We start from the raw sequence: 16,561 nt of genomic DNA, 5'->3' as shown, positions 1-16,561 counted from the left end.
CCACCCCGGTCGCTGAGTGACTGTCACCTTTGTCCCCAAGGCCACCCCGGTCCCCGAGTGTCACCTTTGTCCCCAAGGCCACCTCGGTCCCCTCAGTGTCACCTTTGTCCCCAAGGCCACCCCAGGGCCCGGGACCCCCCCAAGTGTCCCCAACCCCCCCAAAAGTGTCCCCAACCCCCCCCAAGTGTCCCCAAATCCCCTTTGTTGTCCCCAAACCCCTCCCCGATGTCCCCAAACCCCTCCCAAAGTGTCCCCAAATGTCCCCAAACCCCCCCTCAGATGTCCCCAAACCCCTCCCAAGTGTCCCCAAACCCCTCCCTAGTGTCCCCAAACTCGCCAAGTGTCCCCTCAGTGTCCCCCTCAGTGTCCCCAAATCCCCCCCAAGATGTCCCCAGACCCCTCTCAGGGTCCCCAAACCCCCCCCCCAGTGTCCCCTCGGTGTCCCCAAATCCCCCCCAAATATCCCCAAACCCCTCCCAAGTGTCCCCCCCAGTGTCCCCAAACCCCCCCCAAACCCCCCCATTGTCCCCTCAGTGTCCCCAAACCCCCCCCGGGTGTCCCCAAACCTCTCTCAGTGTCCCCAAACCCCCTCCAAAATGTCCCCAAGTGTCCCCAAACCCCCCCCAGGTGTCACCAGCCCCCCCATTGTCCCCCCAGTGTCCCCAACCGCCCCCCCAGGTGTCCCCCAAATCCTCTTTGTTGTCCCCAACCTCCCCCAAGGGTCCCCTCAGTGTCCCCAAACCCCCCCTCAAATGTCCCCAAACCCCCCCAAAGTGTCCCCAAACCCCCCCCAAGATGTCCCCAACCCCCCCCCCCAAACCCCCCCAGTGTCCTCCCAGTGTCCCCTCAGTGTCCCCAACCCCCCCAAAGTGTCCCCAAATCCCCCCCAAGATGTCCCCAGACCCCCCCTCAGGGTCCCCAAACCCCCCCCCAAATGTCCCCAACCCCCCCCAAGGGTCCCCAAAGTGTCCCCAAACCCCTCCCAGATGTCCCCAAACCCCCCTCAATGTCCCCAACCCTCCCGAGCTGTCCCCAAATCCCCCCCAAGATGTCCCCAACCCCCCCCCCGGGTGTCCCAAAACCTCCTCAGGTGTCCCCAACCCCCCCCTCAGTGTCCCCAAGCCCCCCTTTGTTGTCCCCAACCCCCCCCAAATGTCCCCAAACCCCTCCCCAGGGTCCCCAAACCCCCCCCAAACCCCCCCATTGTCCCCTCAGTGTCCCCAAACCCCCCCCCAAATGTCCCCAAACCCCCCCCAAAGAGTCCCCAAACCCCTCCCCGGTGTCCCCAAGCCCCTCTCAGTGTCCCCAACCCCCTCCAAATGTCCCCAAAGTGTCCCCTCGGTGTCTCCAACCCCCCCAAAGTGTCCCCAAACCCCCCCCAAGATGTCCCCAGCCCCCCCCTCAGGGTCCCCAAACCCCCCTAAATGTCCCCAAAACCTCCTCAGGGTCCCCAAGCCCCCCCTCAGTGTCCCCCCACTGTCCCCACCCCCCCCCAAGACCCCTCAACCCCCCCCAAACCCCCCCACTGCCCCCCCCATTGTCCCCTCAGTGTCCCAGCCCCCACCAAGTGTCCCCTCAGCGTCCTCAAACCCCCCCAAAGTGTCCCCAAGTGTCCCCAAACCCCCCTAAAGTGTCCCCAGACCCCCCCCAAATGTCCCCAAACCCCCCCAGTGTCCCCCCCAGTGTCCCCAAACCCCCCCCAAAGAGTCCCAAAACCCCTCCCCGGTGTCCCCAAACCCCCCCAAATGTCCCCAAACCCCTCCCCAGGGTCCCCAAGCCCCCCCGCCCATTGTCCCCTCAGTGTCCCCAGACCCCTCTCAGGGTCCCCAGCCCCCCCCAAATGTCCCCAACCCCCCCCGGGTGTCCCCTCAGTGTCCCCAGACCCCTCTCAGGGTCCCCAAACCCCCCCCCCAAATGTCCCCAACCCCCCCCAAGGGTCCCCAAAGTGTCCCCAAACCCCTCCCCGATGTCCCCAACCCCCCCTAAAGTGTCCCCAAGCCCCCAAAAGTGTCCCCAAATGTCCCCAGACCCCTCTCAAATGTCCCCAAACCCCCCCCAAAGAGTCCCCAAACCCCTCTCAGTGTCCCCAAGGCCCTCTCGGTGTCCCCAACCCCCCCCCCAAATGTCCCCAAAACCTCCTCAGGGTCCCCAAACCCTCCCCCAGTGTCCCCTCAGTGTCCCCAGACCCCCCCCAAATGTCCCCAACCCCCCCCGGGTGTCCCCTCGGTGTCCCCAAACCCCCCCCAAATGTCCCCAAAACCTCCTCAGGGTCCCCAAACCCCCCCCCATTGTCCCCTCAGTGTCCCCAGACCCCCCCAAATGTCCCAACCCCCCCCAGGTGTCCCCCTCAGATGCCCCCGAATCCCCCCCAGCTGTCACCAGCCCCTCCCCGGTGTCCCCAAACCCCTCCCCGATGTCCCCAAGCCCCTCTCGGTGTCCCCAAGCCCCCCCAAATGTCCCCAACCCCCCCTTTGTCCCCTCTGTCCCCTCGGTGTCCCCTCCCCTCCCCCCCTCCCCTCACCTGTCCCGTCCCGTCCCGGAAGCGCCGCGCGCGCCGTGGCCACGCCCACACCTGCCGGCCCCGCCCAATCAGCACGCCCCCCTCGCGGGTCACGTGACGAGCGCTGTTTCCCGCCCCCCCTCCTCCCCGCTCTCTGCTGCGCGCTCCACTCGCTTCCGGGTCGGCGCGGTGACGTCATGGAGGCGGGAGACGGTGCGGCGCGGTGATTGGTGGATTGGGGGAGGGGCGGGGTTAAGGGTGGGGCGAAGGTGGGGCGATGGAAGGGGCGTGATCTGACAGGGAGGCCACGCCCCCTTAGGGCGGCCCAATGGGGGACAAGGGGGGGGGAGGAAAAATAAATAAAATAAAATAAAATAAAATAAAATAAAATAAAATAAAATAAAATAAAATAAAATAAAATAAAATAAAATAAAATAAAATAAAATAAAATAAAATAAAATAAAATAAAATTGAAAAAAGAAATTAAAACAAAATAATATAAAATAAAACTTTGGGGGTTTTTTGGGGTTGTTTGGGCTTTTTTGGGGTCAAATTTGGGGTTTTTTGGTTTTTTTGGGGTTTTTTTGATGTCCCGTTTTGGGGTTTTGGGGTTTTTTTGAGGGGTTCAATTTTGGGGGTGTTTGGGGTTTTTTGGGGGGGCCTTTGGGGTTTTTGGGGGTCCCATTTTGGGGTTATTTGGGGTTTTTTTAGGGTCCCATTTTGGGGTTATTTGGGATTTTTTGGGGGTTCCATTTTGGGGCCATTTGGGATTTTTTTGGGGTTGTTTGGTGTCCCATTCTTGATTTTTTGTGGGGTTTTTGGAGGTTTTTGGGCAGGTTTGGGGTTTTTTGTGGTCCCATTTTGGGTTTTTTTAGGGTCCCATTTTGGGGCCATTTGGGATTTTTTGGGGTTGTTTGGGGTTTTCTTGGGGTCCCATTTTGGGTTTTTTGGGGTCCCATTTTGGGGTTGTTTGGGATTTTTGGGGGTCTCATTTTCGGGGCATTTGGGATTCTTTGGGGTTGTTTGGGATTTTTTTAGGGTCCCATTTTGGGATTCTTTGGGGTTGTTTTGGGGTTTTTTTTTAGAGTCACATTTTGGGGCCATTTGGGATTTTTTGGGGTTTTTGGGGCAGGTTTGGGATTTTTTGGGGATCCCATTTTGGGGTTTTTGTGGGTTTTTTTTGACGTTTTTGGGCAGGTTTGGTGGTTTTTTTGTGTCCCATTTTGGGGTTGTTTGGGATTTTTTTAGGGTCCCATTTTGGGGCCATTTGGGATTTTTTGGGGATGTTTGGGGTTTTTTTGGGGATCCCTTTTTAGGGTTTTTTGGAGGTCCCATTTTGGGGTTGTTTGGGATTTTTTTAAGGGTCCCATTCTGGGGTTATTTGGGATTTTTTGGGGGTTTTTTGGGGTCCCATTTTGGGGTTATTTGGGATTTTTTTAGGGTCCCATTTTGGGGCCCTTTGGGATTTTTTGGGCTTTTTTGGGAATCCCTTTTTGGGGTTTTTTTGGGGATCCCTTTTGGGGTTTTTTTGGGGATCCCTTTTGGGGTTTTTTGGGGATCCCTTTTTGGGTTTTTTTTTGGTTCCCCAATTTTGTGGCTGTCCCCTCCACCCCCCCAAAAAAAGCGAGAGGTGACAAAAATTCCATCCCCGCAGGAAATCCCCGCGGGTGGCCCTTGGGGACACTTGGGGACACTCCCCACCCGTGACGTCACGGCCGGGAGGGTCCCCAAAGCCTCCCCTCCCCCCGCTGTGGCTTTTGTCGCCGGTGCCACCCCCGGGGTGCATTTGTCCCTTGCTGGTGTCGCCGTGGTCCCCTCGGGGTGCGTTCGGTGCCACCCCCAGAGTGTCCCCAGTCCCTTCCCGGTGTCCCCAAGCCCTTCCCGGTGTCACTGTCCCCTCCCCGCTGTCCCCAACACCTTCCCGCTGTCCCCAACCCCTCTCTGGTGTCCCCAACCCATTCTCGGTGTCACTGTCCCCTCCCTGGTGTCCCCAACCCTTTCTTTGTGTCCCCAACTCCTTCCCGGTGTCCCCAAGCCCCCCTCGGTGTCACTGTCCCCTCCCTGGTGTCCCCAACACCTTCTCGGTGTCCCCAACCCTTTTTTTGTGTCCCCAACCCATTCTTGGTGTCCCCAACCCCCCCTCAGTGTCACTGTCCCCTCTCCAGTGTCCCCAACTCCTCCCCGCTGTCCCCAACCCCTCTCTGGTGTCCCCAACCCATTCTCGGTGTCACTGTCCCCTCCCCGGTGTCCCCAACCCTTTCTTTGTGTCCCCAACCCATTCTTGGTGTCATTGTCCCCTCCCTGGTGTCCCCAAGCCCTTCCCGGTGTCACTGTCCCTTCCCCGCTGTCCCCAACCCCTCCCTGGTGTCCCCAACCCTTTATTTGTGTCCCCAACCCCTTCCCGGTGTCCCCAACACCTTCTTGGTGTCCCCAACCCCTTCCCGGTGTCACTGTCCCCACCCTGGTGTCCCCAGCCCCTCCCCGGTGTCCCCAAGCCCCCCTCGGTGTCACTGTCCCCTCCCCGGTGTCCCCAACCCCTCCTCGGTGTCCCCAAACCCCCCTCGGTGTCATTGTCCCCTCCCGGGTGTCCCCAACCCCTCTCGGTGTCCCCAACCCTTTATTTGTGTCCCCAACCCATTATTGGTGTCATTGTGCCCTCCCCGGTGTCCCCAACCCCTTCACGGTGTCCCCAGCCCCTCCCCGGTGTCCCCAACCCATTCTCGGTGTCATTGTCCCCCCCTCGGCGTCACTGTCCCCTCCCTGGTGTCCCCAACCCTTTCTTTGTGTCCCCAACCCCTTCCTGGTGTCCCCAACCCCTCTCTGTGTCCCCAACCCTTTTCTTGTGTCCCCAACTCATTCTTGGTGTCCCCAACCCCCCCCCGGTGTCATTGTCCCCTCCCTGGTGTCCCCAGCCTCTTCTCAGTGTCCCTAACCCATTCTCGGTGTCATTGTCCCCCCCTCGGTGTCCCCAACCCATTCTTGGTGTCCCCAACCCCTCCCCGCTGTCCCCAGCCCCTCCCCGGTGTCCCCCACCCCCCCTCGGTGTCATTGTCCCCTCCCCGGTGTCCCCAACCCTTTGTGTCCCCAACCCATTCTTGGTGTCCCCAACCCATTCTCGGTGTCACTGTCCCCTCCCCGGTGTCCCCATCCCCTCCCCGGTGTCCCCAAACCCCCCTCGGCATCATTGTCCCCTCCCTGGTGTCCCCGACACCTTCCCGGTGTCCCCAACCCTTTATTTGTGTCCCCAGCCCATTATTTGTGTCCCCAACACCTTCTCGGTGTCCCCAACCCCTTCCTGGTGTCACTGTCCCCACCCTGGTGTCCCCAACCCCTCCCTGGTGTCCCCAACCCCTCCTCGGTGTCCCCCACCCCCCCTCGGTGTCATTGTCCCCTCCCCGGTGTCCCCAACCCCTCCCCGGTGTCCCCAACCCATTCTTGGTGTCCCCAACCCATTCTCGGTGTCACTGTCCCCTCCCCGGTGTCCCCAACCCATTCTTGGTGTCCCCAAACCCCCCTCGGCATCATTGTCCCCTCCCTGGTGTCCCCGACACCTTCTCGGTGTCCCCAACCCTTTATTTGTGTCCCCAACTCATTATTGGTGTCACTGTCCCCTCCCCGCTGTCCCCAACCCTTTCCTTGTGTCCCCAACACCTTCTTGGTGTCCCCAACCCCTTCCTGGTGTCACTGTCCCCACCCTGGTGTCCCCAACCCCTCTCTGGTGTCCCCCACCCCCCCTCGGTGTCACTGTCCCCACCCTGGTGTCCCCAACACCTTCTCGGTGTCCCTGTCCCCCCCCCCCCCCGCTGTCCCCGCTCCTTTCCCAGTTCCGTTCCCCGATGTCGCCGCCCCCTCCCCGCTGTCCCCGGTGCATTCCCTGATGTCACCTTCCCGCTCCCCTCCCCGTGTCCCCTCCCTGATGTCACCGCGTCCCCTCCCCGGTGTCCCTGTCCCCTCCCCGGTGTCCCCGGTGCATTCCCTGATGTCACCGTCCCTTCCACAGCGTCGCCGTCCCCTCCCCGATGTCCCTGTCCCCTCCCCAATGTCCCTGTCCCCTCCCCGATGTCCCCGTGTCCCCTCCCCGTTGTTCCAGTCCCCTCCCCGCTGTCCCCGGTCCCTTCCCTGATGTCACCGTGTCCCCTCCCCGTGTCCCCATGTCCCCGTGTCCCCTCCCGCTGTCCCTTCCCTGATGTCACCCTGTCCCCTCCCCGTGTCCCCTCCCCGTTCCTGTCCCGTTAAAGGCGCTCCCGCTCCGCTCTGTCGCCGATGTCGCCGCGATGTCGCCGCTCGCCGACCCCGAGAACCCCGCGGCGGCCCCGCGGCCCTGCCGGTGCCTCTGCCCGGACCGGGACCGGGACCCGAACCGGGACCGGGACCGGGACAAGAACCGGGACCAGAACGGGCACCAGAACCAGAACTGGGACCGGGACCGGCACCAGGACCGGGACGTGAACCCGGACCAGAGCGGGTACCGGAACTGGGACCAGACCCGGGACATGAACCGGGACCCCCACCAGAACTGGGACCAGAATCGGGACCGGAACTGGGACCAGAACCCGCACCAGAACCAGAACTGGGACCGCAGCCGGGACCGGAACTGGGACCAGCACCGGGACATGAACTGGGACATGAACCGGCACCAGAACTGGGACCAGAACCAGGAAAAGAACCGGGACCAGAACTGGAACCGGGACCAGAGCCGGGACTTGGAGCAGAGCCGGGACTTGGAGCAGAGCCGGGACTCGGACCGGTGCCGGTGCCGGTGCCGGTGCCGGTGCCGGAGGCGCCGCCTGCTCGCGGCGCTCGCCGCCCTGGCCGCGCTGGCCGCGCTCGGAGCCGCCGCCGCGGCCGCGCTGGGCGCGCTCCGGGGGCAGCCCCCGGTGAAGGTGGGCACGGGGGGGGGCTGTCGGTCTGTCCGTCCGTCCGTCTGTCCTGAGCGGGGGGTGCCGGCTTGTCCCGGGGTCTGGGTGTCACGGGGGCCGGCTGTCCGGGTGTCCCGGTGTCCGGTTGTCTGGGTGTTTGTCCTGGTGTCCGTTTGTCCAGGTGTGCATTTGTCCTGGTGTCCTGATGCCCATTTGTCCCAGTGTCTGTCTGTCCTGGTGTCCGTTTGTCCAGGTCTCCACTTGTCCCAGTGTCTGTCTGTCCTGGTGTCCGTTTGTCCCAGTGCCCATTTGTCCCAGTGTCCGTTTGTCCAGGTGTGCGTTTGTCCAGGTGTCCTGGTGTCCATTTGTCCCAGTGTCCGTTTGTCCAGGTGTCCATTTGTCCTGGTGTCCTGGTGCCCATTTGTCCCAGTGTCCGTTTGTCCAGGTGTCCGTTTGTCCAGGTGTCCTGGTGTCCATTTGTCCCAGTGTCCGTTTGTCCAGGTGTCCATTTGTCCCAGTGTCTGTCTGTCCTGGTGTCCAGTTGCCCTGGTGCCTGGTTATCCAATTGTCCAGGTGTTTGTCCTGGTGTCCATTTGTCCCAGTGTCCGTTTGTCCAGGTGTCCGTTTGTCCAGGTGTCCTGGTGTCCGGTTTTGCCGTTGTCTGGGTGTTTGTCCAGCTGTCCGTTTGTGCCGGTGTCTGTCTGTCCAGGTGTCCAGTTGTCCTAGTGACTGGTTATCCAATTGTCCAGGTGTTTGTCCTGGTGTCCATTTGTCCCGGTGTCCGTTTGTACAGGTGTCCGTTTGTCCAGGTGTCCTGGTGTCCGGTTTTGCCGTTGTCTGGGTGTTTGTCCAGCTGTCCGTTTGTGCCGGTGTCTGTCTGTCCAGGTGTCTAGTTGTCCTGGTGTGCATTTGTCCTGGTGTCCTGATGTCCGTTTGTCCTGGTGTCTGTCTGTCCTGGTGTCCCGGTGTCCGGTTGTCTGGGTGTTTGTCCAGCTGTCCGTTTGTCCCAGTGTCCATCTGTCCTGGTGTCCAGTTGTCCTAGTGACTGGTTATCCAATTGTCCAGGTGTTTGTCCCGGTGTCCATTTGTCCATTTGTCCTGGTGTCCGTTTGTCCCAGTGCCCGTTTGTCCAGGTGTCCATTTGTCCTGGTGTCTGTTTGTCCTGCTCTCCATCCCTCTGCCCCGGTGTCAGTTGGTCCTGGTGTCCGTTTGTCCTGGTGTCCAGTTGTCCATCCGTCCACCCATGTGTCCGTGTGTCCATCCGCGTGTCCATCCCGTGTGTCCCTGTGTCCATCATCCACGTGTCCATCTGTCCATCCAAGTGTCCATCATCCAGGTGTCCATCTGTCCGTCCACGTGTCCGTGTGTCCATCCGGGTGTCCGTCATCCACGTGTCCATCCTGTGTGTCCACGTGTCCATCCACGTGTCCATTTGTCCATCCTGGTGTCTGTCCAGGTGTCCATCTGTCCACCTTGGGGACACTTTGGGGACATTGGGGACACCTTGGGGACATTGGGGACCTTGGGGACATTGGGGACACCTTGGGGATCTTGGAGACCTTGGGGATGTTGGGGACCCTGGGGACATTGGGGACACCTTGGGGACCTTGGGGACACTTTGGGGACATTGGGGACATTGGGGACACTTTGGGGACGTTGGAGACCTTGGGGACATTGGAGACCTTGGGGACATTGGGGACACCTTGGGGACGTTGGGGACACTTTGGGGACATTGGGGACACCTTGGGGACGTTGGGGACCTTGGGGACATTGGAGACCTTGGGGACATTGGGGACACCTTGGGGACGTTGGGGACACTTTGGGGACATTGGGGACACTTTGGGGACGTTGGGGACCCTCCTGCTGACGTTGTCCCCTCCTGTCCCCTCAGGCCGCCACCGCCGCCCACGTCCTGCTCAGTGCCAGTAAGTCCTGAATGTCCCCTGATGTCACCTGATGTCCCCTGTGACCCCTGTGACCCCTGTGACCCCTCCTGTCCCCTCGATGTCCCCTCCTGTCCCTGTGTCCCCTCCAGTTCCTGATGTCCCCTGATGTCCTTTGATGTCCCTGGTGTCCCCTGTGACCCCTCCTGTCCCCTCCTGTCCCCTGTGTTCCCTGATGTCCCTCGATGTCCCCTCCTGTCCCCGGATGTCCCTGGATGTCACCTCCCCTCCCCTCCCCCCACCGGAGTCATCTCGAAATTGTCACTCGGGCTCCTCGCAGAGGAAGTGTCACCTCCCCCACTGTCACCTCCCCCACTGTCACCTCCCCCATTGTCACCTCCCCATTGTCACCTCCCCCATTGTCACCTCCCCCATTGTCACCTCCCCATTGTCACCTCTCCCACGGCATCCGGGGCTGGCACAGGCGGCGTCACGGAGTGTCCCCAAGATTTTGGTGTCCCCAGGGTGTCACGGAATGTCCCCAGGGTGTCACGGAGTGTCCCCAGGGTGTTCCAGAGTGTCCCCAGGGTGTCATGGAATGTCCCCAGGGTGTCATTGTCCCAGGGTGCCACAGAGTGTCCCCGTGGTCCCCAGGATGTCATGGAATGTCCCCAGGGTGTCACGGAATGTCCCCAGGGTGTCACCGACTGTCCCCAACCCCTGTGTCCCCCGGCTCCCCCCTCCCCTGTCACTCGCTGTCCCCTGTGTCCCTGAGCTACCCCATGTCCCCGTGTCCCCACTGACCGCTGTCCCCTGTCCCCCTGTCCCCCTGTCCCCATGTCCCCGTGTCCCCACTGACCGCTGTCCCCTGTCCCAGTGTCCCCATGTCCCCAGTGTCCCAATGTCCCCACTGACCGCTGTCCCCTGATGTCCTGATGTCCCCACTGTCCCCACTGACCGCTGTCCCTGTCCCCACTGTCCCCGATGTCCCCACCGACCACTGTCCCCTGTCCCCACTGCCCCCAGTGTCTCCAATGTCCCACTGTCCCCACTGTCCCCGATGTCCCCACTGACCACTGTCTCCTGTCCCCTCTCCCCACTGTCCCCATGTCCCCCTGTCCCCCCTGACCGCTGTCCCTGTCCCCACTGTCCCCAATGTCCCTGTGCCCACTGACTGCTGTCCCTGTCCCTCTGTCCCCTCATGTCCCCATGTCCCCACTGATCGCTGTCCCTGTACCCCTGTCCCCAATGTCCCCCTGTCCCCACTGTCCCCCTGTCCCCCCGACGGCTGTCCCTGTCCCCCTGTCCCTCTGTCCCACTGTCCCCATGTCCCCACTGACCGCTGTCCCATGTCCCCCTGTCCCCACTGTCCCTCTGTCCCCCCTGACCGCTGTCCCTGTCCCCTGTCCCCAATGTCCCCAGTGTCCCTGTCCCCGATGTCCCCCCTGACTGCTGTCCCTGTCTCCACTGTCCCCACTGTCCCCTGATGTCCCCACTGTCCCCCTGTCCCCCCTGACGGCTGTCCCTGTCCCCAGGCTCGCCATCCCCATCGCTGTCCCCAATGTCCCCACTGTCCCCCTGTCCCCGATGTCCCCCTGTCCCCCCTGACCACTGTCCCTGTCCCCCTGTCCCCCCTGACGGCTGTCCCTGTCCCCAATGTCCGCTGATGTCCCCCTGTCCCCATGTCCCCCCGACCACTGTCCCTGTCCCCAATGTCCCCACTGTCCCCTGATGTCCCCAATGTCCCCACTGTCCCCCTGTCCCCTGATGTCCCCCTGTCCCCGATGTCCCCCCTGTCCCCCCTGACCACTGTCCCTGTCCCCCTGTCCCCCTGTCCCCATGTCCCCCCTGACGGCTGTCCCTGTCCCCTCTGTCCCCTGATGTCCCCCTGTCCCCCGATGTCCCCCCCGTCCCCCCTGACCACTGTCCCTGTCCCCCTGTCCCCGATGTCCCCAGTGTCCCTGTCCTCGATGTCCCCCCTGACAGCTGTCCCTGTCCCCAGGCTCGCCGTCCCCGTCACTGTCCTCAATGTCCCCACTGTCCCCCTGTCCCCGATGTCCCCCCCGTCCCCCCTGACGGCTGTCCCTGTCCCCCTGTCCCCCTGTCCCCCTGTCCCCATGTCCCCCTGTCCCCCCGACGGCTGTCCCTGTCCCCAGGCTCGCCGTCCCCCTTGCTGTCCCCAATGTCCCCACTGTTCCATGTCCCCAATGTCCCTGATGTCCCCATGTCCCCCCTGATGGCTGTCCCCTGTCCCCAATGTCCCCCCTGTCCCCCCTGTCCTCAATGTCCCCCTGTCCTCCTGTCCCCCTGTCCCCCCTGACTGCTGTCCCTGTCCCCAGGCTCGCCGTCCCCGTCGCTGTCCCCAATGTCCCCACTGTTCCATGTCCCCAATGTCCCCCTGTCCCCCTGTCCTCCCTGTCCCCCTGTCCCCCTGTCCCCCTGTCCCCCTGTCCCCGCTGACCGCTGTCCCTGTCCCCCTGTCCCTGTCCCCCTGTCCCCCTGTCCCCCTGTCCCCGCTGACCGCTGTCCCTGTCCCCAGGCTCGCCGTCCCCGTCGCTGTCCCTGCGCTACGAGCCCGGCGTCCAGGGCGTTTTCCTGAGCGGTGACATCCAGCTGGACACCCCGAGGACGCTGCGGGTGACATCCGCTGGCCTCTACCTCCTCTACGGCCAGCTGGGTGTCACCTGCACGGCGGCCACCTGTCCCCAAGGCGCTGTCACCCTGCAGCTGCGCCGCGCCGCGTCCCCGAGGCCGCTGCTGGCAGTGCCACTGTCCCTGCCCGCTGCCACCGGCGGCCACCGGCAGCGCTCGGCGCTGGCCCAGGCCGTGGCACAGCTGTGGCCTGGGGACACGCTGAGCCTCCAGCTGGTTGGGGACACCGTTGGGGACACGGCTGGGGACACGGCTGGGGACACGGGCGGGTGGCAGCTGGAGCAGGAGGAGCGCGAGGGAAACTTCGTGGGGCTGCTGCGGATCGCGGCGGCGTGACCGGTGGTGGCACCGGGTGGTGGCACCGGGTGGTGGCACCGGGTGGTGGCACCGGGGTGAGGAGGGGCTGGCCGGCCTGGTCACCTGCCGGGGTGGGGCTTGGGGACATCAGGGTGTCCCGAGTGTGGAGGTTTGGGGACGTTGTCGAGGGACATCGGTGACGTCCAGACCTGGAGGTTTGAGGAGAAGGGACACCGGTGACGTCCAAAACCAGAGATTTGGGGACAAGGGACATCGGTGACGTCCAAAACCAGAGATTTGGGGACAAGGGACATCGGTGACGTCCAGACCTGGAGGTTTGAGGAGAAGGGACACTGGTGACCTCCAAACCCAGAGATTTGGGGACAAGGGACATCGGTGACGTCCAGACCTGGAGGTTTGGGGACAAGAGACACTGGTGACATCCGTGGTTGGAGATTTGGGGACAAGACCACAACACCGAGAGATTTGGGGACAAGGGACATCGGTGACATCCAAACCCAGAGATCTGGGGACAAGGGACATCAGCGACATCTGTGGTTGGAGATGTGGGGACAAGGGACATTGGTGACCTCCAAACCCAGAGATTTGGGGACATCAAGGGACATCGGTGACATCCAAACCCAGAGATCTGGGGACAAGGAACATCGGTGACATCCAAACCCAGAGATCTGGGGACAAGGGACATCAGTGACATCCGTGGTTGGAGATCTGGGGACAAGGGACATTGGTGACCTCCAAACCCAGAGATTTGGGGACAAGGAACTTTGGTGGCAGCCAAACCCAGAGATTTGGGGACAAGGGACATCGATGACGTCCAAACCCAGAGATTTGGGGACAAGGGACATTGGTGACCTTCAAACTCAGAGATTTGGGGACAAGACCCCCATGCTTGGAGATCTGGGGACATCAAGGGACATCAGTGACCTCCATGGTTGGAGATCTGGGGACAAGGGACATTGATGACCTCCAAACCCAGAGATTTGGGGACAAGGGACATTGGTGACATCCGTGATTGGAGATATGAGTGACAAGGCCCCTGTGCCCAGAGGTTTGGGGACATCAAGTGACATCGGTGACATCCAGACCTGGAGATCTGGGGACAAGGGACATCAGTGACATCCGTGGTTGGAGATCTGGGAACAAGGCCACCATGCCTGGAGATCTGGGGACAAGGGACATCGGTGACGTCCAAACCTGAAGGTTTGAGGAGAAGGGACATCGATGACCTCCAAACCCAGAGATTTGGGGACAAGGCCACCACGCCCAGAGGTTTGGGGACATCAAGGGACATCGGTGACGTCCATGGTTGGAGATTTGGGGACAAAGCCACCACACCCAGAGATCTTGGGACAAGGGACATCGGTGACATCCAAGGCTGGAGATTTGAGTGACAAGAGCCCTGTGTCCAGAGTTTGGGGACATCAAGGGACATCGGTGACGTTCATGGCCGAAGATGTGGGTGACAAAACCTCGTCCCCGAAGATTGAGGACATCAGGTGACATCGGTGACCTCCACACATGGAGATCTGGGGACACCGAGTGACATCACTGACTCCCCACAATTTGGTGCTTGGGGACATTTGGGGACCTTGTGGACCCAGTGCTGGACACTTGGGGACACTTGGGGACATTCGGGGACCCAGTGCTGGACACTTGGGGACATTTGGGGACATGGTGCTGGACACTTGGGACCTCCTTGGGGACATTGGGGACACTTTGGGGGGAGGGTCCCTGCTGTCTTTAATTAATTATTGTCCTTAATTAATTATTTATTCACTATTGTCCTTATTTATTTATTAATGGATGAATAAATTTATTTATGGATTCTTTTTACGAACTGAATTGTCCCCAAAAAATGGGGGTGACAACCCTGGGGTGGCACCGGGGGGTCCCCACCTGCAAATCCCCCCCAAATTTAACCCCATCACCCCCAAATTTGCCCCAGAAACTCCAAAATTTGCCGAAAATCCCCCAAAATTTAACCGCAAAATCCCAAAATTTTCCCCAGAACCCCCCAAAATTTGCCCCAAACCCCCAAATTTGCCTGTGAGCCCCAAAATTTGCCCCAGAGACCTCAAAATTTGTCCTGGAGTCCCCAAAATTTAACCCCAGAACCCCCTAAATTTGCCCCAGAAACCCCAAAATTTGCCCCAGATGCCCCCAAAAATTGCCCCGGGTGCAGAGTGTGGGGTGGGAAATGCGGGGTGCAGAGTTTGGGGTGCAGGGTTGGGGTGTCCCCATGACCCCTGTGGTGTCCCCATGTCCCTCATGTCCCTCCCCATGACCCCTGTGGTGTCCCCATGTCCCATACAGAGTCCCTGTGACCTCTCTGGTGTCCCCATGACCTCTCTGGTGTCCCCATGTCCCCTTGGTGTCCCCATGACCCCTGTGATGTCCCCATGTCCCTTATGGTGCCACCATGTCCCTCATGTCCCTTACCACGTCCCCATGTCCCTTATGATGTCCCCTTGTCCCCTCTGATGTCCCCATGCCACCAGTGACATCCCCAAGTCCCCTCTGGTGTCCCCATGTCCCCTGTGGTGTCCTCATCACCTCTGTGGTGTCCCCACGACCCCTGTGGTGTCCCCATGTCCCCTGTGGTGTCCCCATGACCCCTCTGGTGTCCCCACGTCCCCTGTGTGTCCTCATATCCCTTACGGTGTCCCCATGTCCCTTGTCATGTCCCCAATGTCCCTTGTGATCTCCCCATGTCCCTTATGGTGTCCCCATGTCCTTTATGGTGCCACCATGTCCCTCATGTCCCTCACCATGTCCCCAATGTCCCTTATGGAGTCCCCATTACCCCTCTCATGTCCCCACGTCCCCTTGGTGTCCCCACTCCCCGCCACATGCCACCTCTGGTGTCCCCATGTCCCTTATGGTGTCCCCATGACCTTCCTGGTGTCCCCATGTCCCCTCTGGTGTCCCCATGACCTCTCTGTGTTCTCATGACCCCTCTGGTGTCCCCACGTCCCCTGTGTGTCCTCATATCCCTTACGGTGTCCCCATGTCCCTTGTCATGTCCCCAATGTCCCTTGTGATCTCCCCGTGTCACTTATGGTGTTCCCCATGTCCTTTATGGTGCCACCATGTCCCTCATGTCCCTCACCATGTCCCCGTGTCCCTTATGGTGTCCCCATGTCCCTGTGATGTCCCCATGTCCCCTCTGCTGTCCCCATGCCCCTTATGGTGTCCCTATGTCCCCTTGGTGTCCCCATGACCCCTGTGGTGTCCCCATGTCCCTTATGGTGCCACCATGTCCCTCATGTCCCTCACCATGTCCCTATGTCCCTTATGGAGTCCCCATGTCCCCTGTGGTGTCCCCCTGCCCCTTATGGTGTCCCTATGCCCCTTATGATGTCGCCATGTCTCTTATGGTGCCACCATGTCCCTCATGTCCCTCACCATGTCCCCATGTCCCTTATGGTGTCCCCATTACCCCTCTCGTGTCCCCACGCCCCTTCTCATGTCCCCATGTCCCCTTGGTGGTCCCCACACCCCCCCACATGCCCCCTGTGACATCCCCATGATGATGTCCCCTATGATGTCCCCTCTGCTGTCCCCATGTCCCTTATGGTGTCCCCATGCCCCCTCTGCTGTCCCCATGCCCCCTCTGCTGTCCCCATGTTCACTATGATGTCCCCATGTCCCCTTGGTGTCCCCACTCCCCCCATGTCCCCCTCCAAGGACACCCCAAGCCGAGTGCTCAGAAATGACTTTTTTAACCAAAAAAAAACCCAAACAAAAAAGGCGGGGAGGGGACAAAAAGCACCCGGAGTAGAGCGGTGACACCCAGGGCAGGGTGCCACCCCAGGGTGGGGACACTTGGGGACTCAGCTGGGACAGCCGAAGAGCGTCATGGACTCGGAGAACTCGACGAAGTCCTGGCAGCGCTGCTGCAGCGCCGCGTCCTGGCACGCGGCCTCCGAGGGCCACTCCTCCAGCCACGTGTCCTTCCCGATCAGGTACGAGAAGCTGGGGACACAGGGGACAGCCATGGGGACACGGGGACAGCCATGGGGACACGGGGACAGATGGCAGGACATGGGGACACGGGGACAATGGGGATAATGGGGATAATGGGGACAATGGGGACATGGGGACATGGGGACAGTGGGGAGAGAGGAGCGGCCTCCGAGGGCCTCTCCTCCAGCCACGTGTCCTTCCCGATCATGTACGAGAAGCTGGGGACACAGGGGACAGCCATGGGGACAATGGGGACAGCCATGGGGACATGGGGACACAGGGACAATGGGGACAATGGGGATAATGGGGATCATGGGGACACGGGGACAATGGGGACATGGGGACAGTAGGGGCAATGGGGACACAGGGAACAATGGGGACAA

General features: G+C 61.1%; 3 protein-coding genes across 3 annotated transcripts in view; 1 reads left to right on the top strand and 2 right to left on the bottom strand.

The window, feature by feature from the left end:
* ILVBL (ilvB acetolactate synthase like) overlaps positions 1–2,714 on the bottom strand; it is a 34,050-nt gene extending 31,336 nt beyond the window's left edge. Inside the window, 1 exon segment of the mRNA XM_064402116.1 lies at positions 2,522–2,714. Within this exon segment, the coding sequence (XP_064258186.1) occupies positions 2,522–2,699 (178 nt within the window). The 5' untranslated portion in view covers positions 2,700–2,714.
* A 3,953-nt stretch (positions 2,715–6,667) lies between these two features.
* On the top strand, positions 6,668–14,045 carry LOC135288710 (uncharacterized). Its single transcript, XM_064402109.1, has 3 exons — positions 6,668–7,383; positions 9,251–9,284; positions 11,782–14,045. Exons 1-3 carry the CDS (start codon positions 6,775–6,777, stop codon positions 12,228–12,230), a joined length of 1,092 nt encoding a protein of 363 aa, XP_064258179.1. The 5' UTR covers positions 6,668–6,774; the 3' UTR covers positions 12,231–14,045.
* A 1,876-nt stretch (positions 14,046–15,921) lies between these two features.
* C3 (complement C3) overlaps positions 15,922–16,561 on the bottom strand; it is a 44,015-nt gene continuing 43,375 nt past the window's right edge. The window contains exon 40 of the mRNA XM_064402093.1: positions 15,922–16,187. Within this exon, the coding sequence (XP_064258163.1) occupies positions 16,046–16,187 (142 nt within the window). The 3' untranslated portion in view covers positions 15,922–16,045. The remainder of the gene's footprint in view (positions 16,188–16,561) is intronic.

This window comes from Passer domesticus, chromosome 34, assembly GCF_036417665.1.
Source record: "Passer domesticus isolate bPasDom1 chromosome 34, bPasDom1.hap1, whole genome shotgun sequence".
NCBI lineage: Eukaryota > Metazoa > Chordata > Aves > Passeriformes > Passeridae > Passer > Passer domesticus.
The sequence above is the reverse complement of the archived record's forward strand: the minus strand, read 5'-3'. Positions and strand labels throughout refer to the sequence as shown.

Excerpts from the sequence above, each read along its gene's own strand:
- LOC135288710 (XM_064402109.1), top strand. The coding sequence starts at position 6,775 with ATGTCGCCGCTCGCCGACCCCGAGAACCCCGCGGCGGCCCCGCGGCCC. Across the intron at positions 7,384-9,250 it reads GGGGGCAGCCCCCGGTGAAG|GCCGCCACCGCCGCCCACGT; the intron begins GTGGGCACGGGG and ends CTGTCCCCTCAG. Across the intron at positions 9,285-11,781 it reads CCACGTCCTGCTCAGTGCCA|GCTCGCCGTCCCCGTCGCTG; the intron begins GTAAGTCCTGAA and ends CCCTGTCCCCAG.